At 39.5% G+C, this 23,871-nt stretch overlaps 1 protein-coding gene across 2 annotated transcripts in view; it reads left to right on the forward strand.

Moving 5' to 3' along the window:
* Positions 1-4,228, forward strand: part of STK17B (serine/threonine kinase 17b) — a 30,736-nt gene extending 26,508 nt beyond the window's left edge. Inside the window, exons 7-8 of one of the 2 annotated variants that reach the window (XM_026696873.2) lie at positions 1,118-1,297; positions 1,902-4,228. In XM_026696873.2, coding sequence (XP_026552658.1) covers positions 1,118-1,297; positions 1,902-2,187 — 466 coding nt within the window. In that variant the 3' untranslated portion in view covers positions 2,188-4,228. The remainder of the gene's footprint in view (positions 1-1,117; positions 1,298-1,901) is intronic. The other variant, XM_087919772.1, reaches the window with a different exon arrangement.
* The last annotated feature ends 19,643 nt before the right edge of the window (positions 4,229-23,871 follow it).

Raw genomic sequence — 23,871 nt, forward strand, 5'->3', positions numbered from 1 at the left:
GAAACAGCATAAAATAGATTGCCGTATTATTTTGCTTCGGTATATTTATTACCTGTTGGTGATTAAGAGCTGTCATCTATAAATATATAAATTAAAATCTGTTAAATAAGTTACTGTTTTGTATTAAAACACTAGTGGTGGTTTGTCATCTTTGTTTTTCTGACTTTCCCTCAATGGTCAGAAATGCTATCATACTGTCTTATATTTATTTGGATTCTCTATTCAGTGTAATATGATTTTCATAAATTTGTATAAACCAGCGGTCCCCATACTTTCCAGCTTGGTGGCCCAGCCTGGTGCAGGAGAAGGGGGTGTGTGAGTGGTAGGCACATGCACGGGTGCAGAGCTCCACCCTAATTCTAACCCTGGTGCCCTTAACTCTTATACTAAACTGGCTTTCATAAATTTGGATATGGATAAGAAAAATAGTTGCTTACTTTTCAGAAGCAATGCTCCTCTCATTTCTGCTCCAATAGCCCAGTCCCACTTCAAATAAATCACTTTTTGGTGATTTTAGAACTCTTACCAGATCATCTCCTTAAGTCCTGGTCCTGAAAAATATGCTTGAATTGCAGGTCTTGGGCCCTCAAATTCTGCTCATATCTTCACTAATTTCAAATTTGATGTCTGGAAGTTTTGTGTGTGATTCACATTATCTCTACAAGTACAGTGGAATGTATATGGAACTTGCCTTCTGTTCACTGTAAGAATTACCTTTTGGATTGAGTATCAGGCAGGTGACTTCCCTTTGGTTTATTGCAGAATTAGATTGTGTCTTAGCCTGGGACATGCTTGCCAGGATTTGTAGTCTTTATGAAAAGGCTTTTGTTTCTTATATAATCAAGTTATATTTATTATAAGACACTGATGAGACTAATATCCTGGTGCCTGATCCCCTAGGAAGAAAATTCAAGGAAAACTTTAAATGTTTCAGGAACTTATTTTATCATATCTGTATCCAAGTATATGAAAACTTTGGTAAAATTGGAATGCCTTTCTCTGATAAGTAAATGAAAAAGCAATAAAAAAGTAAAAATATTTTAGCATCTGTACTTATTGGCAAGTAATATTTTCATTTGCAACATCCATGAAAAAAGTATACCTTCTCTAATTTCAGGAGTGTAGGTGTAATCTCATACATGCTGCTTATACATGAATCTCCATTTATGGGAGCAGATAAGCAAGAAACATACCTCAACGTTTCACAAGTCAATGTGGATTATTCAGAAGAAACATTTGCTTCCGTTTCATCATTGGCCAGAGATTTCATCCAAAAACTCCTTGTCAAAAATCCTGAGTAAGTAAACTTTATGGGGATCGAGATAGAGGGATAGAGAAAATATGTTTACATTAATATCTCATTAAAAAGAAAGGCAGGATAAGGACAATATTTTGATTCATAATGGGCAAGAGGGCTTTGGATCCATCATGGGGTCTGTATTTCTACCTGTTAATTATTCAGGAAGGTAAATGTTTGAGTTGGGTGGCATTACAGAGGTAGCAATAACTGATCAATCTTGTTGACATACCCTGGTTGAAATACTATATTGGTACAGCGATAGGGACTTTTCATGTTGTTTTTTCTCACCTCTGTCAGTATTTTTTCCTGGCTGATAAGTTTCTGAAATCTAGGATGAAAGAGCTGATTTAAGGTAACTAGCTTTTGTTTAGGATTACATAGCTCACTGAAGAATGTGGTATCAGGTGTCGATACTGTTATGGAGGAGAATGGAATAAACCTCCTTTCTTTCCCTTTTGTATCCTGTCAAATCTAGTGGACAGATAGTTCTATTTGATAGTTTGTGCCAGTGCTAAATGGTAGTGATCTATACATTTTTGTGGCTCAATTTCAACCTAAATTCCAGATCTTAAATCTACATATTTCTTCTTTTACTTTGTAGAGAGCGACCAACAGCAGAAGCCTGCCTGTCCCACTCTTGGCTTAGGCAAGGAGAATTCTTATTGTGGTATAGCCCTGAAGAAAACCGCAGTTCTTCTCCAGTTTATGATAATATGAATAAGAGCATAGAAGAGAGAATTAACAACAGGCCCATGTCTAATGGAGCATGCATTGAGCAAGAAGATAAAGAGAATATTCCAGAAGATAGCAGTACAGTCTCCAAACGATTCCGGTTTGATGATTCTTTGCAGTATTCTCAAGAACTCGCAACAGACTTTGTATGTTAACAAATGCATTCCTGCAGATTATCCTGAATTGTATTTATGATTCTAAGTTAATCTGGTGGCATGTGGTTTGAGATGATAGCTTGGCCACGACTGCATTTTTGTTATTCTGGAAATGCACTTTCAGTTGATCTTGTTTGGACCCTTTTTGTGCTGCCATTGCTGGCAATGGGCATGACCTCCTGGAAAACTGGAGTCTTGGCACCTGAAATGGCTTGTTTTTGGAGGCAAACAGGAAACTGGGTATATTTGCACTTTCTACATTCAAAACATGGCATTTTGGTCTGATCATTGGTAAAGTAGGCAAGAAGAGTATTTTTAAAGTTAGCAATACAGCCAAGTTCTAAGCCAAAGAGTGATGTGATAATACATAGCATTTGTATTGTAATTGAAATTACATGAACTTGGCAGTGTGAAGAAATTAGGTCTTTTGTTCATTCTAGAAGAACAGTCTCATGCTGTCATTGTTTGTTGAAAAAAGTCAAATTGTTAATAGTATATAGTATACTTCAGTAAGCCTTTTTTCGAACCTATGTTTTTAGTTGGACTAGTCACTGGGACTGAAGTGCTTGGACTGGGTTCCTGATTAGCCACCTGTTTTTCTTTTTTACATGTTTACTGAGAAGGGGCCTTGTCCCCATTTATGAGAGAGTGAGTTTTCAGTTGTGAATCAGTTCCCATATTGGTGTTCACATTCTTTTTTTTTTTTTTTGGTTACAAAGATAATTTTTGGATTGAATTGAATGCATACTTAGTTTTGAAACCTTCCATTTCTTGTTTATGTAAATAAGATGGAAGACATTGAAAGATACTTCTGGTGCCAAAAACCCCCGCAAAACCCTGCATTTTTTCTTTAGGAAGTACTGTTTTGTCCATGCCCAATACCATGCTATCTGGAGACTATAACCTGTGTAATATTATGAATTCAACAAATTAAATATTGTGAGGTATAAATTTGAAAATGAGATATTCCAGAAAAATGTACAGAGTCAGGTAATGGTATTAAATTATCTTCTCTCAAATTAAAGATATAATTATTTCAGTGCTATGTAAATTAAAACTACTTATCTTGCTCAACTAAGATGGTAGTAATAGCACAATCCTATTTCTGTGAATGGAGAAGTAAATCCCAGATTGTTCATAGATTTTACTTCCAAGGAAGTGGTGCAAAAAAATTGCTAACTGAAACAATATAATGACAATATGAATATTTCATTAATATTCATTAGTATAAATAAAGCAAAAATGGAGAAAACAGAATCAGTCTTTGTGACATTAAATATCTAATTAATTCAGATGTACATTAATGTCCAGTCTTGAAATGTGCCATGTTAGGGATTAGATTAGGGTTTGCTCTTGGTTTACTAGCCTCATCTCACAAATAACAAGATGAAAGGAGAAAAATGGTGCAATTTCAAGACCACAGTCTAAAATTAGTACAAAATTTCAATACTGAAAGCCATATTTTCTTCTGATTTTCAATTAAAAGCCAATATGCAATGCATGGGTTTTTCTACCCATATATACATTAATCTAATTTAAATTTTTAGAATTGATCATTGTAGGAAGTCTTTAAAAAAAGATCATAATACATTAATATATTTTACTAAGAAAGAAAGATAAGTGAAAGAGCATGCCACAATAACGATTATTATAGCACTTTATAAAAAAAGTATATGATACAATAAATATTTCTGTTGTGGTTTTTTTAAGTTTACATTTCTCACTCTTTCCTTCCAGTCTTAAATCTTTTTTTAATATTTTGAATACATCAGTTTGCCTCCATTTGAGAGAACTTTTGAGATTTTATAAACACTTGTATATGTATGTAAATTTGGGGTACAACTTGAATCTGACAGTTCTAAATTTTGAATATATCTAATTTTGTAAGTTTTCCTAGTTAATGCGTACATTTGTATATAATTTTATTGGAATTATAATTGTTCTCTGACTTCTTTGTTTTGTGCTCAATATCAGTGGGACTTTGTAAGAGGTTACTGGTGTCAGCGTTCCAGGAAAATAAACTCCAACACCAAAACTCCAAGACAGGCATTTTCTCAAAGTTCCATTTTATTAGAGTTGTCATACTGGCACATCTGGGAAAACCTGAATCTAAGAGTTCCGGGTTTTCCTCCAATAATTAAAAATCACAAAATCCATCCCCTGCACCTATCACTCCATCACATGGCCCAATCACCCTCCATTCCAACTTGAGACATCCATTAAACCAGGGGGCTCCAACCTTTGCAACTTTAAGACTTGTGGACTTCAACTCCCAGAATTCCTCAGCCAGCAAAGTTGAAGTCCACAAGTCTTAAAGTTGCAAAGTTTGGAGACTCCTGCCTTAAATCATTCCTCTTCCAGGTGCATGAATAACATGGCCTTGACTGTAAAGAAGAATGTTATTATGTCTAACTACAACCACTCTACAAAATCTGCCCTCCTAATTTCCCAGGCACAGGAATGTGGCTGTGTGGAAGCTTCTGGTGGGTAATACGGCTTCCAAAGCTGACAACTGGTACAGAGAGAGTGAATTTTAAAAGGGTTATTTCTGAACTAGATAAAAAAAGTGAATCGTTAAAAAGAATAATTAAAAATAGAAAAGGGCCAAATCTTAATCCTCATAAAATTTTTGTGAATATTGGCTTAAAGATTCATCTGGCAGGCCTCATAATCTGAAATATTTCTCCCCTCCAAAAAAAAAGTTGTTTGGATTGAAGCCATAGTACAAAAGATATGTTAGATTTATGACATAATCCAGTTAATTTTTCTGCTGGGTAGCATCACTGCCCAAAAATAAATTAGCCAAACATGGAGCTTTTTTTTTACCCATGACTATTGATCTATCAACTTGCTTGCTGAACCAATGATGAATATTTTATATCAAATGCTCTAAGTATAATGAAAATTCATTTTAACTGATTTAATTGCACAGAGGTAATGAATTCATTGTTTATGAATGTCTGATAAATTAGAAATGAATGGAATGGAACAGAGTTGGAAAGAATCTTGGAGTCTAGTCCAACCCCTGCTAAGGCAGGAAACCCTATACCATTTCGGACAAATGTTTGTCCAATCTCTTCTTAAAAACTTCCAGTGTTGGAGCATTCACAACTTCTGGAGACAAGTTGTTCCACTCATTAATTGTTCTAACTGTCAGGAAATTTCTTCTTAGTTCTAGGTTGCTTCTCTCTTTGATCAGTTTCCATCCATTGCTTCTTCTCCTGCCCTCAGGTGCGGAGAATAGCTCGACTCCTTCTTCTTTGTGGCAATCCCTGAGTTATATCACCCCTAGTCCTTTTCATCAAATTAGCCATACCCAATTCCAGCAGCCGTTCTTTATATGTTTTAGCCTCCAGTCCCCTAATCATCTTAGTTGCTCTTCTCTGCACTCTTTCTAGAGCCTCAACATCTTGTTTTACATTGTAGTGATCAAAACTAGATGCAGTATTGTAAGTCTGGTCTTACCAAGGCATTATAAAGTGGCATTAACACTTCACATGATCTCGATTCTATCCCTCTCTTAAATGTAGCCTAGAACTATGTTGGCTTTTTTGGCAGCTGCAGCACACTGCTGGTTCATATTTAAGTGATTTTCCACCAGGACTCCACCATCCCTCTCAGTTGCTATTGAGCGAGGTACCACCTGTGCATTTGGTTTTTCTTGCTTTACTTTTTTCACTATTGAATTTCAAGTTGTTAGATAGCGCCCAATGTTTAAATCTGTCAGGATCCTTCTATATCTTAAGCCTGAGGTGTTGGCTATTTCTGCCAGCTTTTTGCAAATTTCATTGGTTTCCCATTTATCCCCTCATCCAAAACATTGATGAAGATGTTGAAGAGTACCGGGCCTAAAACAGTGCCTAAAATATGCTCACTGCATATTTTCCTCCATGTAGATGCAGTTCCATTGACGAGTACACATTGAATGTGGCTGGTCAGCCAGTTATAAATCCATCTGGTGGTGATGCTGTCTAATCCACATTTTTCTATCTTATCAAGTAGTAGTTTGTGGTCTACTTTATCTTACTGAAATCTTACTGAAGTCCAAGTAAATTATATCTACAGCATTCTCTGGTCCACTAATTTTGTCACTTTGTCAAAGAATACAATAAGATTTGGCTAGCATAATCCATTTTTGACAAATCTATGTTGGCTTTTGGTTATGACTTTGTTTGCCTCTAGATCAGGGGTGTCCAACTGGATTTCTTCGAGGGCTGGGTCAGCATTGTAGTTGTCCATGGGCCAGCAGGGGTGGGGTGGGGGAGACAGGACAGACGCCTCTAGCAGCACTCTGTCAGCCAAAAACGGGCTGTGTGGAGACCCCATGTGTGGCCCGTTTTTGGCGTCCATAGCATCTTGCAGCACTCTCCCAGGCGAAAAGGGGCTGGCCTGCAGGCCTTGAGTTTGATACCCCTGCTCTAGATGTTCACTGACTCGTTGCTTGATTATCTTTTCCAGAATTTTCCCAGACTGTAGTTTCCTGGATCTATTTTTTTCCCCTCTTTTGAAGATGGGAACTACATCAACTCCTTTCCAGTCCTCTGGTAGTTATCCGGTGCTCCAGGATCTTTGAAAGATATAGTTCAGTGGTTCTGAGATCACGTCTTCCAGTTCCTTCAGAACCTGGGGTGTAATCTATCTGGTCCTAGTGATTTGAATTTGTCTAGGGTGGACAGGTGCTCACTTACCCTTTTTTTTTTTTTGCCTATTTTAACTTGTCTTCCTGATCTCTCTTTTATGGTATTGTTTTTGATAGGTTGAACTGTTTTTTCCGTTTGTGTAAAGATGGATGCAAAAAATGATCTAAATAGTTCTGCTTTCTCCCTGTGGCTTGTCACCTTCTTGCCACTTTCTCCCACTAATGGACCAATCATTTCCTTGACTTTTTTCTGGTTTTTTACAAGTTTTTACAAATTAACAACTAGGTCGTTATAATGGTATAAAATGCAAAGCAAATGACATTAGTTAAGCCAGTTGTTTAGAATATAGATAGTCCTTCATGATGACTACAGTTGAGATCAGCTCTGATCTGTTTGAGGGATTGCAGGTTATTAGGCAGACGGAGCAAAAGAGTTGCTTGTTGAAGGAGGGCAAACAGCTCTCCTCTATGTGCGGAAGGGAACTTGCGCATTGGGTTGGAGAAATGAAGCTTGGATCTTTGCAATCCATGCTTCATTTCTTCAGCTTGGTGCAGGAGGTCCCTTTCTTGCATGGCGGGATGGGGAGCTCCTGAGCTGGGTGTGTATGTGTGTGCCCTGCCAGTGTCCTCATTGATTTTTGGGGAAATGGGCGGAGAAGATAGCAAGTGATGATCACATGATTTCAGAGCATTGTCCATGGGGAGGGGAGGTACAGTGTTTTACAAAGGCTGGTAGGCCCTTTCTGAACCGTCATAACTTCAAACATTTATTAAATGACTGGTCGGACTATCTGTAGGAGGATTGATATGGCTGCCCAAGCACCTCAAGAGGGCAATTGGTTGGGAGAACTATTCCTCCATCAGGCTATGTGGCCCAAGGCTATGAGAGCAGGCTGCCAGTGTCCAAGAAAAAGAGGGAAGAGATAAGGATTCCTCCTTTGATTCACTTCCATGGATGCTTGCACTCTTGATGCTCCTTGGAATTGGTGTCTCACAGCAGCCCTTCCCTTCTTCCCAACCCTGACAAAGTCATTACAAGACTGCTATGCCTCATTCGCAGCTGTCACCCACAATTTTTCCTTGAACACCATCTCTTCAGGCTTCCATTCAGCCTCTGTCAGCTGAGCAGTTTGTTTGTATCAGACCTGTATCAAGTCTGTGTATCACCCATTTCAATCAGACTGTTGCTAGATTTTATGCAGGTGTACAACACATCCCCAGAATAATATGTTAAATAAGACATCCTCAATTACAGAATTCCTACCAGCTGACTCTTAGCTGCAGTGGGTTTGGTCTCGCTTGATGAAGATGTCCAGTTTGGGCACCTCAGAAAAACTGGGCAACCCTTGAAAATAATTTGTCATGGAGGAATCAATAATTGGGCAAGGAGGGATCAAGATGAAAATGGCAGATATGGCAAGAAAAGAGATAATAATCCCAATAACCCAGTGGGATTTGGTCCATTTCATTCAAGTCTAATGTACTGATATCTAATAAAACCAATATTTCATTGAATTTGCATTTTATTTCCTTATACAGCTAATATTTCATGAAATAATGAATCAACTGGTCTATTTTTATGTCCCTGATTTGTCTGAAGGAACCCTCATGCCTTTAGCAGGGGAAGCACAATTTGTACCCTTTGGTTGATGGGCACAGCTGAATGTTACTCCTAATTATATGTGTTCATGAAGCTAATAGACTTTGAACTTGAGGTATAAAAAAGTCCATTTTAAACCTTGGAACCTTAATACAGAAAATTGTACCAGATTGGTTTATTTGTTTGAAATTTCACTGATAATCTTTCTTCACATAAAAATGTTAGCTTTGAAAATATAAAAAAAATAGAAGCCTGTTACTATTATTTATCTGTGATTTGTTTCATAACAATTGCATTTTGTTTTTGAAAATATTTTAGTGAACTTCCTTTGAACATCTGGATTATCTTAAACGAATAGTTAAAATGGAAAGCCACTTTCATTTTAAATCTTTATTCCTGGCAACAGATGATGTTGAAGTGTTTTTGAAGCACCTGGGATAATCCCATTTTAGAATAATGACTTCCCTGTTTGGAACAATATTCAGATCTCCTTATATAAGTAAATTAGGACCATCTTGTACCTTATTCCTCCAACAGTTAGATTCTATTCATTTATCTTCAGTCTACAAAACAGAAGTTAAATGTCCTTTATTGTGTTCAGACTTACATAAGCAATATGCACTTGTGATGCCTTCAAATGTGGATAGCTAATTTATGGTTCAATATGTTGTTGAATATAGCCTTAGATTAATACTACCAGTTTTATTTCTAATCTCTTAATCGGGAAATAAATTTATCCTAACAGCAGACTTTGACAGTGAGAATGGACAAAACTGAAATTAAAAAAAAGACCTATATACAGGTAGTCCTCAACTTATAACCATAATTGAGCCTAGAATTTATGTTGCTAAGTTGAGAAATTTGTTAAGTGAGTTTTGCCCCATTTTATGACTTTTCTTGCCACATTTGTTAAGTGAATCACAGCAGTTGTTAAGTTAGTAACATGGCTGTTAAGTGAATCTGGATTTCTCATTGACTTTGCTTGTCAGAACTTCTCAAAAGATGATCACATGAACCAGGACACTGCAACTGTCATAAATATGAACCAGTTGCCAAGCCACTGAGCCAGTGGCGCAGTACTGTAGGCTACATCTGCTGCCTGCCAGTTGCTTGCAATTTGGCAGTTCAAATCTCACCAGGCTCAAGGTTGACAGCCTTCCATCCTTCCGGGGTCACTAAATGAGGACCTAGATTGTTGAGGGCAATATGCTCACTCTGTAAACTGCTTAGAATGGGCTGTAAAGCATTGTAAAACAGTATATAAGTCTAAGTGCTACTGCTATCTGAATTTTGATCATATGATCATGGGGATGCTGGAAAGGTGGTAACTCTGAAAAACAGTCATAAGTCACTTTTCAGTGCCATTATAAATTGGAACAGTCATTTAAATCAGGGCTCACCAACCTTTGGGACCTCAGGGTCCACCAAACTCATAATTTTAAATCTGGCGGGCCACTAATATGAATTTTGACTGACAGTAGCTTGCTGACATTGGTTGGAGAGAGCAAGTGAGAGAGATCTGATCTAACTTCAGAGGGCTGGTAGTGATGTGTTCTCTCTCTCTCTCTCTCTCTCTCTCTCTCTCACACACACACACACACACACACACACACACACACATACACAGGTCCCTCATACCCCCGCACCCCCTCCAAGGCAACCACATTCCTAACCTGCTTTTCAGCTCCGTAGAGAGAGAGAGAGACGTTTTCCTACTGATGGTATTCTGCCATCAATAGGAAAACGGGGTGCGGGATTTTCCTGCAGACTTTTTGGGGAGACCCTGGGAAAATCCCCAAAAAAGTCTGCAGGAAAATTCCTCACCCCGTTTTCCTACCGATAAATCTTTCTTTATTTGGGATTGCAGGATTCCAAATAAAGCTCCATTTCTGGGCTGGGGGGGAAAGAGAGAGACTTTTGGCTTCATGCAAGGAAAGCAGCAGAAGCAGCAGAAGTCTTTCTTTCTCTCCCCCAAACTCCACCAGAAATGAGTCTTTGTGAAACTTGTCACACCAGTGCAGCCTCTTGGAGCAAGATGCCTTGCAGGGTCCCAAAGACTCATTTCTGGCAGTGTTTGGGGGAGAGAAAGAAAGATGTTGCTTTCCTTGAGTGCAGCCAAAAGCAGAAGAAGAAAGAAGCGGAAAGAAGCAGCCTGGTGGCCAGGCCAGGCATGTGGGGTGAGGGGAGCAAGCTCCCCTCCTCCACCCTTTCCCCCCTCCCTCACTACCTCGTGTTGTTTGCGATGCAAGTGACGCAAACCTTGTGTTCCCGCGGGCTATGTGGACAGCACAGCCTTGTTCCGGCACAGCCTGGATTAATTACTTTGGGGGGTGCTCTGGGGGTGACATTTCTCTGCGGACCACCAAAATTTTCTTGCGGACCACCAGTGGGCTGCGGAACACTGGTTGGCGACCACTGATTTAAATGAACTGTTGTAGGTCAAGTATAAGCTTAAAAGAGATATTAGTATGCTCAGAAATACAAAGAAAATCTTGAAGCAGGAAAGTGGTGCCTTAGGATGAATTCCCACTGCATGCTCAGCAGTTATAGAAAGACGGGAGAAAAAATGGGATGGTGCATAGTAGCTTAAAAGGAGGGTAGCTAATCTGCACTTTGTGTTGTGTGAACCTAGCCTCTACAGTTAGTTTATTTTGTGTATTGTCAACCTAATCAGGTTAATTCAGTAAAACATGAGTAAGCGTAGCATAGATTAGTACATTGGGGCTTTAATTGTAGCCATGCATTCTGCCCTGCCCTGTTTTGCTTTCTGCAAATGAAGCTGAAAGGTCGCCCTAAACTTCATAGCTATCAAGTAAAAGGCACCTGGGAGATTTGCTTATGCTCTATTCCTAAAGTCAACAATCCGTCACAGCTACTGAAAATTAAATAAACGGGCGCATAAAATGATATGGCTGAAGTACAGAAACTAAAGATCAGAAAATCCATAGTTGTTTGCTATTCAAAAAGCATGTCAGTGATAGATAAATAAATAAAAAATTCATTCTGGCATTTCCTAGCTTTCATCACCTCATTTGTTTCCTGTGATTGGGAATACAGTAAATTATTTTGATGGGATAATGTAACTTTCAGCATTACTGACTTGGATTGGCTTGACTTGTCAAAACATGCTCCTCAAATCAAGAAACCAGATCTTGGGTTTGCACATTACAAACATCATGGTTTGCACTAAGTATAGTTGCTTGGAGACCACACATGTTGTTCTGAAAATAACTGACTTTCCTTATATAATAGCCTGGGTGGGTGGGAGTTGATTCATTTTTGCAGTTACAATTATGCATTCCACTCGCTGATTGTAGCCCTCCCAACTGGATTTTCATACATTCATTCTCAAGGGAATAAGCATTAAAATAACTGATAAATGTTCCAAGTTGGATTCTTGGACTATTAACTTTTTCAGTATTTTAAGAAAAAAATATACCCTGTGTTTGTACTAAAAACAAAATGCTCCGATTATTTTGCAGTGATCTAAAATGATGTACCCATATAGCTAGCTGGATATTAATTTAATAAAAAATACAATCTATCCAAAACAGTATAATAAATATAGTATACACAGGTTATATATAAAAACTTCAGTAATGATTCATTTAGATCCTTAAACCAATTGATATATATTCACTATAGTTCTGTTGTACTATTTCCCAAATAGGCACCCTGCAAATTTATAAGAACTATATATTCCAGAATTTCCAGCTACTGTGCGATTGTATTTCTGTAACATTTGTCATGAATACTTAAAACATGAATTGGCATATGGTATATATGAAAGAAACATAAATGACACAAGAAATTAAAACTACTGCACATAGATCAAACTTGGAAAAAATACACCAATGCAACTAAAACTTCATTTTGATTAATAGCTTTCATAAGTTAACTAGGTATCTACAATGTCAAATGCACAGGCTCCTTGAAACATATAAAGTAGTGGAATGTTCTTGATATAGCAAATGCTATAAACTGAAATTGAGAATTTGACAGGCTGTGTAATCTTAAAATAAAGTTGAGTGAGAAACTTGCCATGTTTGTCTTTCAACTGCTACATGTAGACAAAAATTCAATTAACAGAAGTTTGACTTGGAAGTTTGGAAAAAAATGCATGACTAAATTCCTGTGTCTTTATGGAGAGAATAATATCTATGTTTTTCCATTATGTAGTTTTTCATTTTGTCAGACATGCGTCAATATTTTATATTTATGACATGTAAGGCTCTTCCCCCCCAAAATGAAACTCCACACCAAATCAAACAGCAGCATTCTAAAATAGAAATAGTACATGTAATACTAATTTCTTCCATTCCATTTTTGAGGCAAATGTAATCCCATTTCTTTGTGTGGCTAACAGCCGTAATCCAAATAATAAAAAACTGCTGCATAAAATCTACTTGAAGTTTTCAAACTTCTGAACTCAATAATATTGCCAACAACTACAATTCCACAAAAGATATTTTGACAAGGTTCCCCCCCGCTTTATCAGTCAGAAATTTACATACTGAAATAACAATGCCTCTCAAATCAACTTTTGAGGTTTCCCCTTAGTTTTTCCTTACAAATATCTGAAACAAAATAATTTATATATCACTTCTTCCAGCTTCTGCTGATTTTATGGTCATTTTTAGGAGACTCATATTAACCACATAGCTGAAAATATGCTACAAATGGAACATATTTACTGTTAATGTCATTTTTGCTCTTATTTGCTTTTGAAATCAAAAAGTACACTCTCTTCAATGGTGGAAGGACTGCTCCACATTGAAGGAGACTTCAAGTCTTTAAAGATAGTAAAGATGATTTATAATTGGACTTAATAAGTGAAAGCAGCACATGCAGATGAATAGCTGAAAAGATCAGTACACTGTTCAAAATTCTAATACCAATTCTAATGCAATCAAAGTTTATGAACAATTGCAGAGCACTGTCATATAGAAGACGCCTCAATAGGTCAAAACAGATAATTAATATATAGTGGGCTATGGACACCCCCCAAATCAATGCAGCTAGCTGTAACTGAACAAAAACTCTCCTGGGAACAATTACTGTTTGAGCATCTTATGTTAAGATCATCTTCAGAAGAATCGCCAAATCCTGGTCTTCTAAGAGGAGTTGTACCTCATCCAGAACAGGCCAACATCTTACACACACACACACACACACACACAGGCATCATAGGCTTTGTCTTCGTTGTTACTTTTGCTGCCTTTAATTTAATTCATTGGTTTTTATCTAACCCATCACTAGTTCTAAGTTTTTCTATGGCTTGCCTAGAATATGACAGAAAAATTATAGCACTACAAATGTTAATTTATCTGGGTAATCTTTTCTAGACTTGGAAATTAAGCAGGATTGGTCCTGGTGAGCATTTGGATGGGAATCTTCCAGATTATGAAAACTATTGAAATAAAATCTCATCCTGGAAGAAGACAATGGTAAACTACCGTGTTTCTCCAACAATACAGGCTCCACAAATAGGAAGGCCCAGCATGATTTCTAGGCGTGGGGTGAAATTAAGCCCCGCCCCCCAAATTTAGGCCTATTTAAACCATGCGTTTCCCCACCATTTCTCACATCGTTAGAACTACACGAGGTGAAAAGAAATGGGAAGTGGGGGGAGAAAACTTGCCTTTAGGAGCGCCATGCAGGTAGACTAGGCTAGAATACCCTGATCTACTACCGATAGAACATCGGCTGATAGAAGCTCCACGAAGGCAGAGTCACCAGCTGCTTCTATCGGCCAGTAGAAGTGACCTCGGGGCAAGTGCCCATGCACACTCCCTTCACCATGAGGCTTTTTCTTTCGGCCAATGGAAGCTCCCCAAAGGCAGAGTCACCAGCTGCTTCTATCAGCCGGTAGAAGTGGCCTCAGGACGAGCGCTTGTGCGCACTCCCCTCGCCACGAGGCCATTTCTATCAGCTGATGAAAGCTCCCCAAAGGCAGAGTTACCAGCCATTTCTATCGGCCGGTAGAAGCAGCTGGTGACTCTGCCTTTGGGGAGCTTCCATCAGCCGATACAAATGGCCTCATGGTGAGGGGAGCATGCATTTGTTGTCTTTGAATCTACCTGCAGGGCAGGAGAGAAAGCACACAAGTATCTGTGTCTGGATAAAAATTGTGAGATTGTGATGGAGGGAATGGGAGAAAAGGCCTTAGCCCAAATGTATTCCTGTTTTGCTTTCCTGCCCATTCTCTGATCAATCTCTCCAGGGCAGCTTTCGGCCTAAAATCGCCCAGGTCTCCCTCAGCTAAAGGAGAGGGGAGGTTTCCAAAGACCGTCCCTAACCTCCGCCATTTGAGAGGACCGAATTCATTGCTTCACCAAGTTAGACCCGCAAGTTTTTCAAAAGTTCTTCTGAACATCTCGGATGTCCAATGAAATCCAGAAATGTCTCGTGATTGAACTCAATAAAAAAAAAAAAGAACCTGCACCTTGTTGCCAAGTCCCTGGTTTTACGGCTCCTCTCTCATCCTGAATTATGCCGAAATAAGGGATTCCAAGGCTGGCGTTGGTTAATTGGTTAATGACGGGCGCTCTTTCAGGCGCTCAGAGAGAGAGAGAGAGAAAGAGGCATCGCTGAAGTTCTCAGACTCCCCCCACCCGTGAGCTGTGGCAAGATTGCCTCGGATCATGTGCAGAGTGCCTTTGCCGTTCAACTCCCCCCACGATTCAAGGTTCATACTAAAATTAGGCCTTTACAACCAGCCCCTGCAAATATTTGGCCCTCACAAGAGCAATAGAAAGGATGGTTTAGCTTCTCCCCAGCCCTTGTTTCCTCCAGCTCCCTCCCGCCCTCCTGTGCCACAGCGGTGACCCTTTCACACTTACCCCGCTTCCCCACCGCATTCTCACGAGGACTGCTCCCGCGTCTCCTTTCGGGAGCCTGCCCAATCTCCCTTCTAAGGGTAGCCGAGCTCTGCTGCTTCCTCTTCCCTCCCTGGTGGCCCCCCTCTCCCCAAACCAGCGGCGGCAGCAGGTAAAGGGAGGTCGGCTGCCCTGGGACTTTGGCAGGGTGCCTGGAAAAGGTCTGGCCTGGGGAGGGGAGGGCAGTGGTGGGAACCCTGCAGATGCTGAGACCTTCCCTTGCCAGAAGGGCTTGGCTTACCCGGAGGAGGGACGAGGGCTAGCAGGGGTGGAGTGTGTGTGTGTGTGTGTGCGCGTGTGAGAGAGAGAGAGAGAGAGAGAGAGAGAGAGAGAGAAACTCAGCTTGCTTCCCTTCTGCTAAGAAAAATTTGCAGTCGCTCTCCCATGCCCACTCTCCTTTGCCACGAAGCCGTTTCTATCGGCCGATGGAAGCGGCTGGTGACTCTGCCTTTTGGGAGCTTCCATTGGCCAATAGAAATGGCCTTGAGGAGAGTGTGCATGGGGCGCTCCTGTCAAGAGTGCCCTGCGGGCAGCCATGCCTCACCCCAAAGCGGCTGGTGACTCTCCCTTTCAGGAGCTTCCATCGGCTGATAGAAACAGCTTCGTGGTGAGGTGAGTGCGCATGGGTGCTCGCCCCGAGGCCGCTTCTACCGGCTGATAGAAGCAGATGGTGACTCTACCTTTGGGGAGCTTCCAGTGGCAGCCTCATGGAGAGGTGAGTGAGCATGGGGCACTCTAGGTGGAGGTGCGTGTGAGGGAAGAAATTAAGTCACTCCCGAAAAGATGTCCTAGCCGTTTTTTCGGGGCTCAGAAAAAAATAAGACCCGGCCTTATTTTATGAGAAACACAGTATTTCCATATTGTTTCCAATCAAAGATATCAAGATTTTCATGAGTTCACCCAAGAGTTGAGCTCAAATTGAGGAAAACTTTAGATTTGCTATTTATACTAGCCAGAGAGTATCTGAGAGACGTGGTTTGCTTTTGCTACTAAACTAGTTTTGGTCTTGATATTATCTTTTTGCCATATGAAATGTTGTTTCCCAGAATTTTACCACATCCGGCTGACTAACACCTAGTATGATTCACAAGATTGCAATGTATAGCTTTCTTTAGGCATATCCTCCAAATGTGCTAGTATTTCCTCTCTACTCAAATGCTTCCTGCGCTATTATTTAAGGTAGTTATCAGATGGACTTTGGAACCTTTTACCATAAGATTGATATGATCTATGAAGATGTCATTCAATTGGCAAAGACAGAGTTTAAGTTTCTGCTTTCTTCAAACAGGCCTCTTTTTGTTTATGGCTTTTTAAAAACAGGTTGATTGTATAAGGCAGATGCTGCTGCAACCTTGCTGAAGGTGAACATATCTGGTCTTGTCAGTACCTGGGTGGGAGGTGATCGGAGAAGAGTAATCCTGAATTACAGAATTGAAGAAAAGTATGTGGAGTGACTGGCTACAATAAATAGAGTACAGGTTTTAATTTTCTATAATTCTATTGCATCTTGTAGGCCTTTAGCTAAAGATTTTCGGGATGGGGATGGTTGAAATTGATTTGGTTCATGATGCAACTGTGGAGAACATGCCTATTACAATATCCATAACTATAGAGAGCTTCAGTGTTTACCTACCACTTATATTTCACTTTTCTACCAGGAGCTTAAGGGTAGCCTACATAACACTCCAACCTCTAATTTTATCCTTATAACAAAGGTGAGGTTTAAGTGAGATTTTCTGACCTAGAATCACCTGGTGAGCTGCAGCTAAGGATGGACTTCAATCTGAGTCAACATGGTCCTACTCTTATACCTTAATCACTGTACCACACTAGACTTTCTTTTCTGGCTTGTTGGTTTCCTTTCTTCTTAAATCCTATTGAAATCCTAGTTTCCTTTTCTCATTATTTCTTCTGAATTTGAGCTACTATCATCAGAATCACAGCCTGTTTTGAATCATAAATACACATACATGCATACCCATAAATTGTGTTGAAAATGCCAATTTCTTAGATGTTGCTACAGTAATAATCTACTTTAGAATGGGTTGCAGATAGGGGAATTGACGAAATCAAGTGTGAAACAAATATTTTTTTTAAAAAAGAACACGAATAGAAGAAAGGAAAGGTGATTAATTGGTACACTACCCTTAGCATTAGGGAAGCAAGCTGTCCCATAATTTTCAAATAGTAGTCACAAAGCAAGATAAGAGAGTTGGGAAAATCCAGTTTGCTAGATAAGGAATAGGGAAAAGGCTAAGGTAATCACAAGGTGTTTTGGGGTATGATGGGGAAATCATGATAATCAGAGATAGAAAAGAGTGACACCAGGTAGAAAAGGGAAAAGTTGTCAGAAATGTTTATATTTGCATGGTCCCTGACTCACAGACCAGCCAATCAAGTGTTGTTTGTTTGCTTAATATATAACCTTGATTATATATGATCACGTGGACTCCCTGCTGTTTACATATGTCCATAAAACAATGAAACATTCACTAATAAGTTTAATGACATACTTCTGCTACCCTTGGCATATCCTCCTGACAATATCAAAACTTAAATGCTTCATGGAATAGTTCCATTTTCACTCCCTCTCTGAAGGCCAACAGAGGGATATCCAGATTTCTTGGGGCAAACTGTTCCATAAGAATGGAGCACAACATGGAAAACATAAGCTTTAGAGGAAGCAATCAGTATTTTGAATTGTACTCAGAAATCTGTTGGCAGCACTAATGTAACACCTACAACCCCTATGTTAGTAATTCTTGTAGCTTTCACCCCTAAGAGGCAAGTGCTTTATTCTGTACAGGGGAGCAATCATTTGGTTGGCTTCACCCACCCAATTCCCCTCCCAAAGGAAGATTGACTGTTGAAAATTAGTACTCATAACTCACAACCCTCACTGCTGGCTTCAAAAAGTCACTGAGAGGTCCAAAAGAATAAGGACATTCTCACTGTACTTGAGTCTCAGTTATGGTCATCATTAGATCCACCAAGAATGTTTCTGTTTCATATTTAGATTAAAATCACAAAGGAATCCCAATAACACACTTAACAGACTGTTCTTCATTTAAGCAGAGGTCTCATTCTCGCGGCCCACGGGCCAATTGCGGCCCGCAGGATGATATCCTGTGACCCCCACCGTAATATGAAAGTATAATATTAGTGCGGCCCGCAGGGGGAATGGACCTCTGAAGGAAGTCCCGCCCGCCGTTCCTCGTCGTGGCTGACATTCGGTGCTAGGCTAAGCTACACTGACTTCATGCACACTACGCTTGTAACAACAGTGTGGTGGATGACAAACAGTCTGGTAGCAGTCGCCTTTTTTTGCGGTCGCCATTCCGGTACTTTCTACCATCAAATGCCACGATCAAACGCAGTGAAAGGCGACTGCTACCGGGCTGTTCGTCATCTGCTGCATATTTGTGCGAAAACGTCTTCTCCACCCTGAACTTTAACAAGTCCAAGTACAGGTCCAGACTTACTGATGATCATCTTCAAGCCATACTGAGGGTCTCAAGTGCCTCCTCTCTCAAGCCAAATGTGGCTCAGATATGTGAGAGGAAGCGTTGTCAAGTTTCTGGCAGCAAGGAGTAAGCTGGAGAAGCCATGTTCTGAGGAACTGTTCATGATCTTCATTCAATGTTCCATTCATGTGTTCAGGACAGTTCATGTACTGGAGAAATCATTAACTGTTGATGAGATTTGAGGATATTTTTTTAACAATGTCTTTTGTGGAATCCCTTATGCAGCCCAGCCTCAACCAGACCCTGCCTCCAGCGGCCCCCAGGTAAATTGAGTTTGAGACCCCTGATTTAAGGCATTTTATGTGAACTTGGGTTGTGTAGGCAGTTTAGGATCAGGAAAGAATGGACATTCATCCAGAATCCACATTCCTTTGTGAGCAGCACTGATTTCCAGTTTGACTGGCTTCAGAGTGTGATTCAAGATACTGGTTGCTACCTATAAAGCTGTATATGACATAGGACCTGGCTCCTGGTATCTGCCCTGCTGGTTCTAAGTGACAGGATCGGCCCACTGTTGATTAATTAAACAATGCCACATGTATGAACCTTGAGAGTAGCAGCACCTGCCTTCTGGAAAGCGGTTCCCTCCCGCCACAATCCAAATGGCCCCAGGCTTGCTGGAGTATTTCAAAGAGTCCTCAGGCCTTTGGTGAGAGTGATTGAAGCCCTGCTTTTTCCTTTGTTCCCATTCATTTTTCTCATTTCTGCCATTTTTATTCTTTTGTTGTTGTTTTCCTTGTATTTAAACAACAATTTGTAAACTGGCCAGAGTTTGTGAGAATTGAGAGGCAGATAAATATATTAGCAGTATCTTCACTGTCTCTTTTGTGTGTGTGTGTGTGTGTATATGTATATGTGTATATATGTGTGTGTGTGTGTGTGTGTGTATATATATATGCTTTTCTTCTAAGCTCTTGCAAAATGTGGAAATCATGATCGTTAAATGCCTTCCCAGCTTGTCAGGAATCTTCTGTTATGTGATTGGCAAACTATTGTAACCTGCAGCTTGCCACTTGGCTTATTATGAGCTGTTGTCATGAGCAATACTGAAAACATCATACCATTGCAATGAGGTCAAGGACTCAAACAACACAATAAATGTTTTATTGGACACACTAAAATAATGGAATATGAACGTAGCAGTGACTGTATTGTTCTTATAAATATTGGGATGGAGGGGGGCAGGGCAAGAGTTTGGCATACAATCTAAACAATTAGAACTAAGGTTAATGGTCTAATTGTGAGACAGCAAGGGAGTATTAAGAACTGTACAGCCCTGTTCTACAGTAAGATGTCAAAGAAGGAAATAATGTCTCAACAAAAAAAGAAATGCAAAACTATACTGTAATTTAGAAAGGCAGCAAATTTCCAGGCAATTAAAAAAAAACCCTGACCCTGAATAACATCCCCTTCCCCTCTTGTGTCAAATGGTATCACTGGGTGTGATGACAGCCAATTGCAAAAGGTTGTAAGTTCTTCATTTCCTCTCCTTTGCAGCTACGGGTATTTTTAAGATGAGACTTTTATGCAATAATCCTGTCCTAGACCCAGCACTTCCTGCAGGACAGAGAAATGATGCCTTTCAGATGTAGTTTTCTCAGGTTTTTTTTATCCCTTCTTTCAGCAATTTAGGGAAAAGAGATGAAATTGCTGCATAATGCTTTCACTGGACTTTCTCTAGAAGCATTTTCTGGATATTATTTGCAGGATACATTTGTCACCTGGGTTGGAGAATGACAGTATGTGCATTGCCACTACTCTGTCCTACTCAGTTTCCTAACCACAGTCATGGGTTTCCTGAGACAAAGCATCAAGTTTTGCACTCACCATAATTTGAAAGTATAACAGCTGTTGATTCTGGGTTAATTTAGTATCGGTGGGAAATGGCAGCTGCTCCAGAATTGGGTGACATACATAACCACAAGGAAACCACCAACCATGATTAAGACATGGAGTAAGATGGCAACAAGCATCTTCTCAGTAACCAAGCAGAGCCAGTTCCACAACTGACCTTGGACATAAAGATAATGCTGGGGAAATCTTTCTCTATTAAATGCTAAGAATAAGCACTATTTGTTATAGAAAAGAGTGATTTGTATTTGAAATAAAAATGATAAATTTAATATAAAATATTTTTAAGAGTGACATTTTAACTGGGAGCTAGTTTGGTGTAGTGTTTAAGGCACCAAGCTAGAGCCAGGTGATTGTGAGTTTTAGCCCTGCCTAAAACCAGCTGGATGACTTTGGGCAGTAACACTATCAGCCCTTGGAAGAAGGCAATGGCAAACCACTTATGAAAAATCTTGGCAAGAAAACTGCAGGGACTTGTCCCAGCAGTTACCAGGAGTAAAAAAAAAAACATACACACACAGAAATGACTCAAAGGTCCAGACCAAAAAAATAATTGTTGCAATGATATAAAGTTGCTTTGATGATTGCTGAGGCTGACTTGGATCACAGCATGCCCATCTCAGACGAAGAATTGAAAATGGATCCTTTTGTGCTGAAACCTTTACCTGCTGTTTTGGTGAATGGAGATCTGGGGGTTTCTGGGTAATAACATGGAAATCCCTTTAAATGTGGAGCCCTGGATTTTTTTCTTTCCCACTCTTTGTCTAAAGTACTTCTTAAACTGGTGTAAGTGTGCATGGAATTTCGAGCTTTTAGTTTGCTTTTGCATTTGGGATGTGTTTTTGAGCAAACATACATTTAGATTTTGGTAGTAAAATTAGGCCACCCAAGTCACACCTACACGTTGGCTAGGATTACACATCGCACCAAGTGATGTTTTTTTGGTCATAGTTGTTGAACAACTGGAGTGGCCTGATTTAAAGTTCATGCAAAATCTTAATAATGGCTTAGACACCATAATAACGTGAGTCCCAACTCTGTCTTCATGAGCAAAGTTCACAATGATATTTTTGTTAAAGGTCTATATTGCCCTGCAGCTATCGCCCGTGACAAAGAGCCTTTCACTGGGGCCTCTCATTGCAGCACATGTCTGGCACCACTCCACACTCTGGGATGTCCAAGAAAAGCACTGCTGTAAAGCACATATTAGTAACTCAATTAAATTAAAGTTGTTCTTGTCAGGCTTATCCACCACCTCCTTCCCAGGTGAGGAGGGGCTACATGACAAGGCCTTTTACCAGCTGTTTCTCTTTATAAAATGACAGCGACAGCCATCTCCTTTAATATTCAACTGAAGAATTTTGCAATCACATTGGATGATAAAAATTATATACTAGAGTGAGTTTCCTTCATTCTGCCTGCTTTCTGCATGTCACGGGGAGTAAAAATGGAGTCAGAAACTTAAAAGAACTATTAGTCAAAAAGTTATTATGTTACTAATGCTTTAATAGACGGAAAACTTTTCAAATAATGCTTTTGTTTATAAGAGATTAATTTTTAAAATGGATATTCATGAATGAAAACAATGTGATTAATTACATGAAGTTGATTTGCACACCAACAGGAAACTCCCCTATGCTGGATATCCCTGTAAACAGTGAAATTCGTTTAACAGGTTTTTTTTTTTATAAAGGGAACAGATGCCTCTTAGTGGCCAAAAGAATTACTACCTTAGTTAACAATGAGTTCAAACTCCAAGCTAAAGGTTTTCTTTTAATTTGCAAAATCTCAATGTTTTGATAAAAACAATTTTAATCCATGGGTAACTCTTGTTTTAAGATAGTACAGTAGCTGATCCTGATCCCTTCAGTTTAAGTGGATCTGTGTAATCCACTTAAGACCATGCTACCAAGTTTCCTACCAGTGTATTTCTGAGGTGGTTAGTAATGGTAGAAAATGCCTTCTTCCACAGAGACAATAAGAAAAATATAAAACTCTAGTTATGAACAGAGATAAACAGTTTTATTTTATTCCTTGCATTAAGAAACCAAAACAGCACTCTACAAGGATAAATGTAACCCACAGTGGCTATTGAACTTAATGGCAATGAATCTATCTTTGAATCTTGAGTGATTAGCTCAGAGACAGCAATTCTTACACAATGAACTGAGCAATTTCCTTAAAGATATTGTATATTACAAAAGCACAATACATATTCAGTCAGACCAATGTCCTCACTTCCTTGCAAAATGCCCAAGGTCTCTGCATAGAGAACGATAGCTGTGTTTTTTCCCCTTCTCTTTCTGGCATATTGATCTTCTTTCAAGGATTGGAACTTTTTTTTTATCCTAGTCCATCTGAATCCAGTCCAGCTTTAGTCTCTTGGCCCTGTAAGCTCACCTAATCAAATCGATTGAGTGATCCCAGTTTGCTGGTGAATCTTGCCAGCTCCTCTTCCTTGTCATTGGCTGAGCATGCTAGCTGATCTGTCCTCTTGTATTCTTGTAGCTGCAGGGAGTGGAATCTTAGTGGGTTAGCTAAGAAAGATCCATGCTTTCTTCCTTTTACATCTTATTTATGAGGAGTCTTTTCTTCTCTCCTTTAACTTGAAAGCTTTGTCCCATATTTCCTTTTACTCCTCAAACTGCCTTCTCCAGGGCTAACCTTTTTTTCCTACATCTATGGATGTCTCTTTTTGTATGTAAAGTTGGAGGCTTTCACTTTCACCTCATTTGTAATACTTTTTCAAACTCTGCTTTATTTCTTCCTTCTGTACTCCCTGCTGGACCAGCACTTTCTACAAAGTAACCCCTATTTCTTCCTTTTATCTCTACAAAAAGCATCTTATACCTATCTTAATTTTAACACCTCAAAGATCCTATTTCCATTGCTTCTGACTCCTTTCAGTTACAAAACTTTGCAACTAGATCTATTCCCACAAGTTCTGCCATGCTTCTCATGGCAACTCTGCTAGTTATAACAGACACAAGAGGTCATTATTCCTTTCTACTTGATTTTGCTGAGAACACATTTATATGACTATTCTGTGCACCACATTTCCAAAAGGTATTGCTAGGTTGGAAGAAGTCATCAGAAGTGATAGAGATACTTGAAGATATGCCTAATGAGGATGGGCAAAATGAATCTGGGATGTTCAGTCAAGAACAAACAAGACTGAAGGGAGAAATGATA

Source organism: Pseudonaja textilis, chromosome 1 (genome assembly GCF_049901715.1).
Source record: "Pseudonaja textilis isolate UNSWEBS1 chromosome 1, rPseTex1.2, whole genome shotgun sequence".
NCBI lineage: Eukaryota > Metazoa > Chordata > Lepidosauria > Squamata > Elapidae > Pseudonaja > Pseudonaja textilis.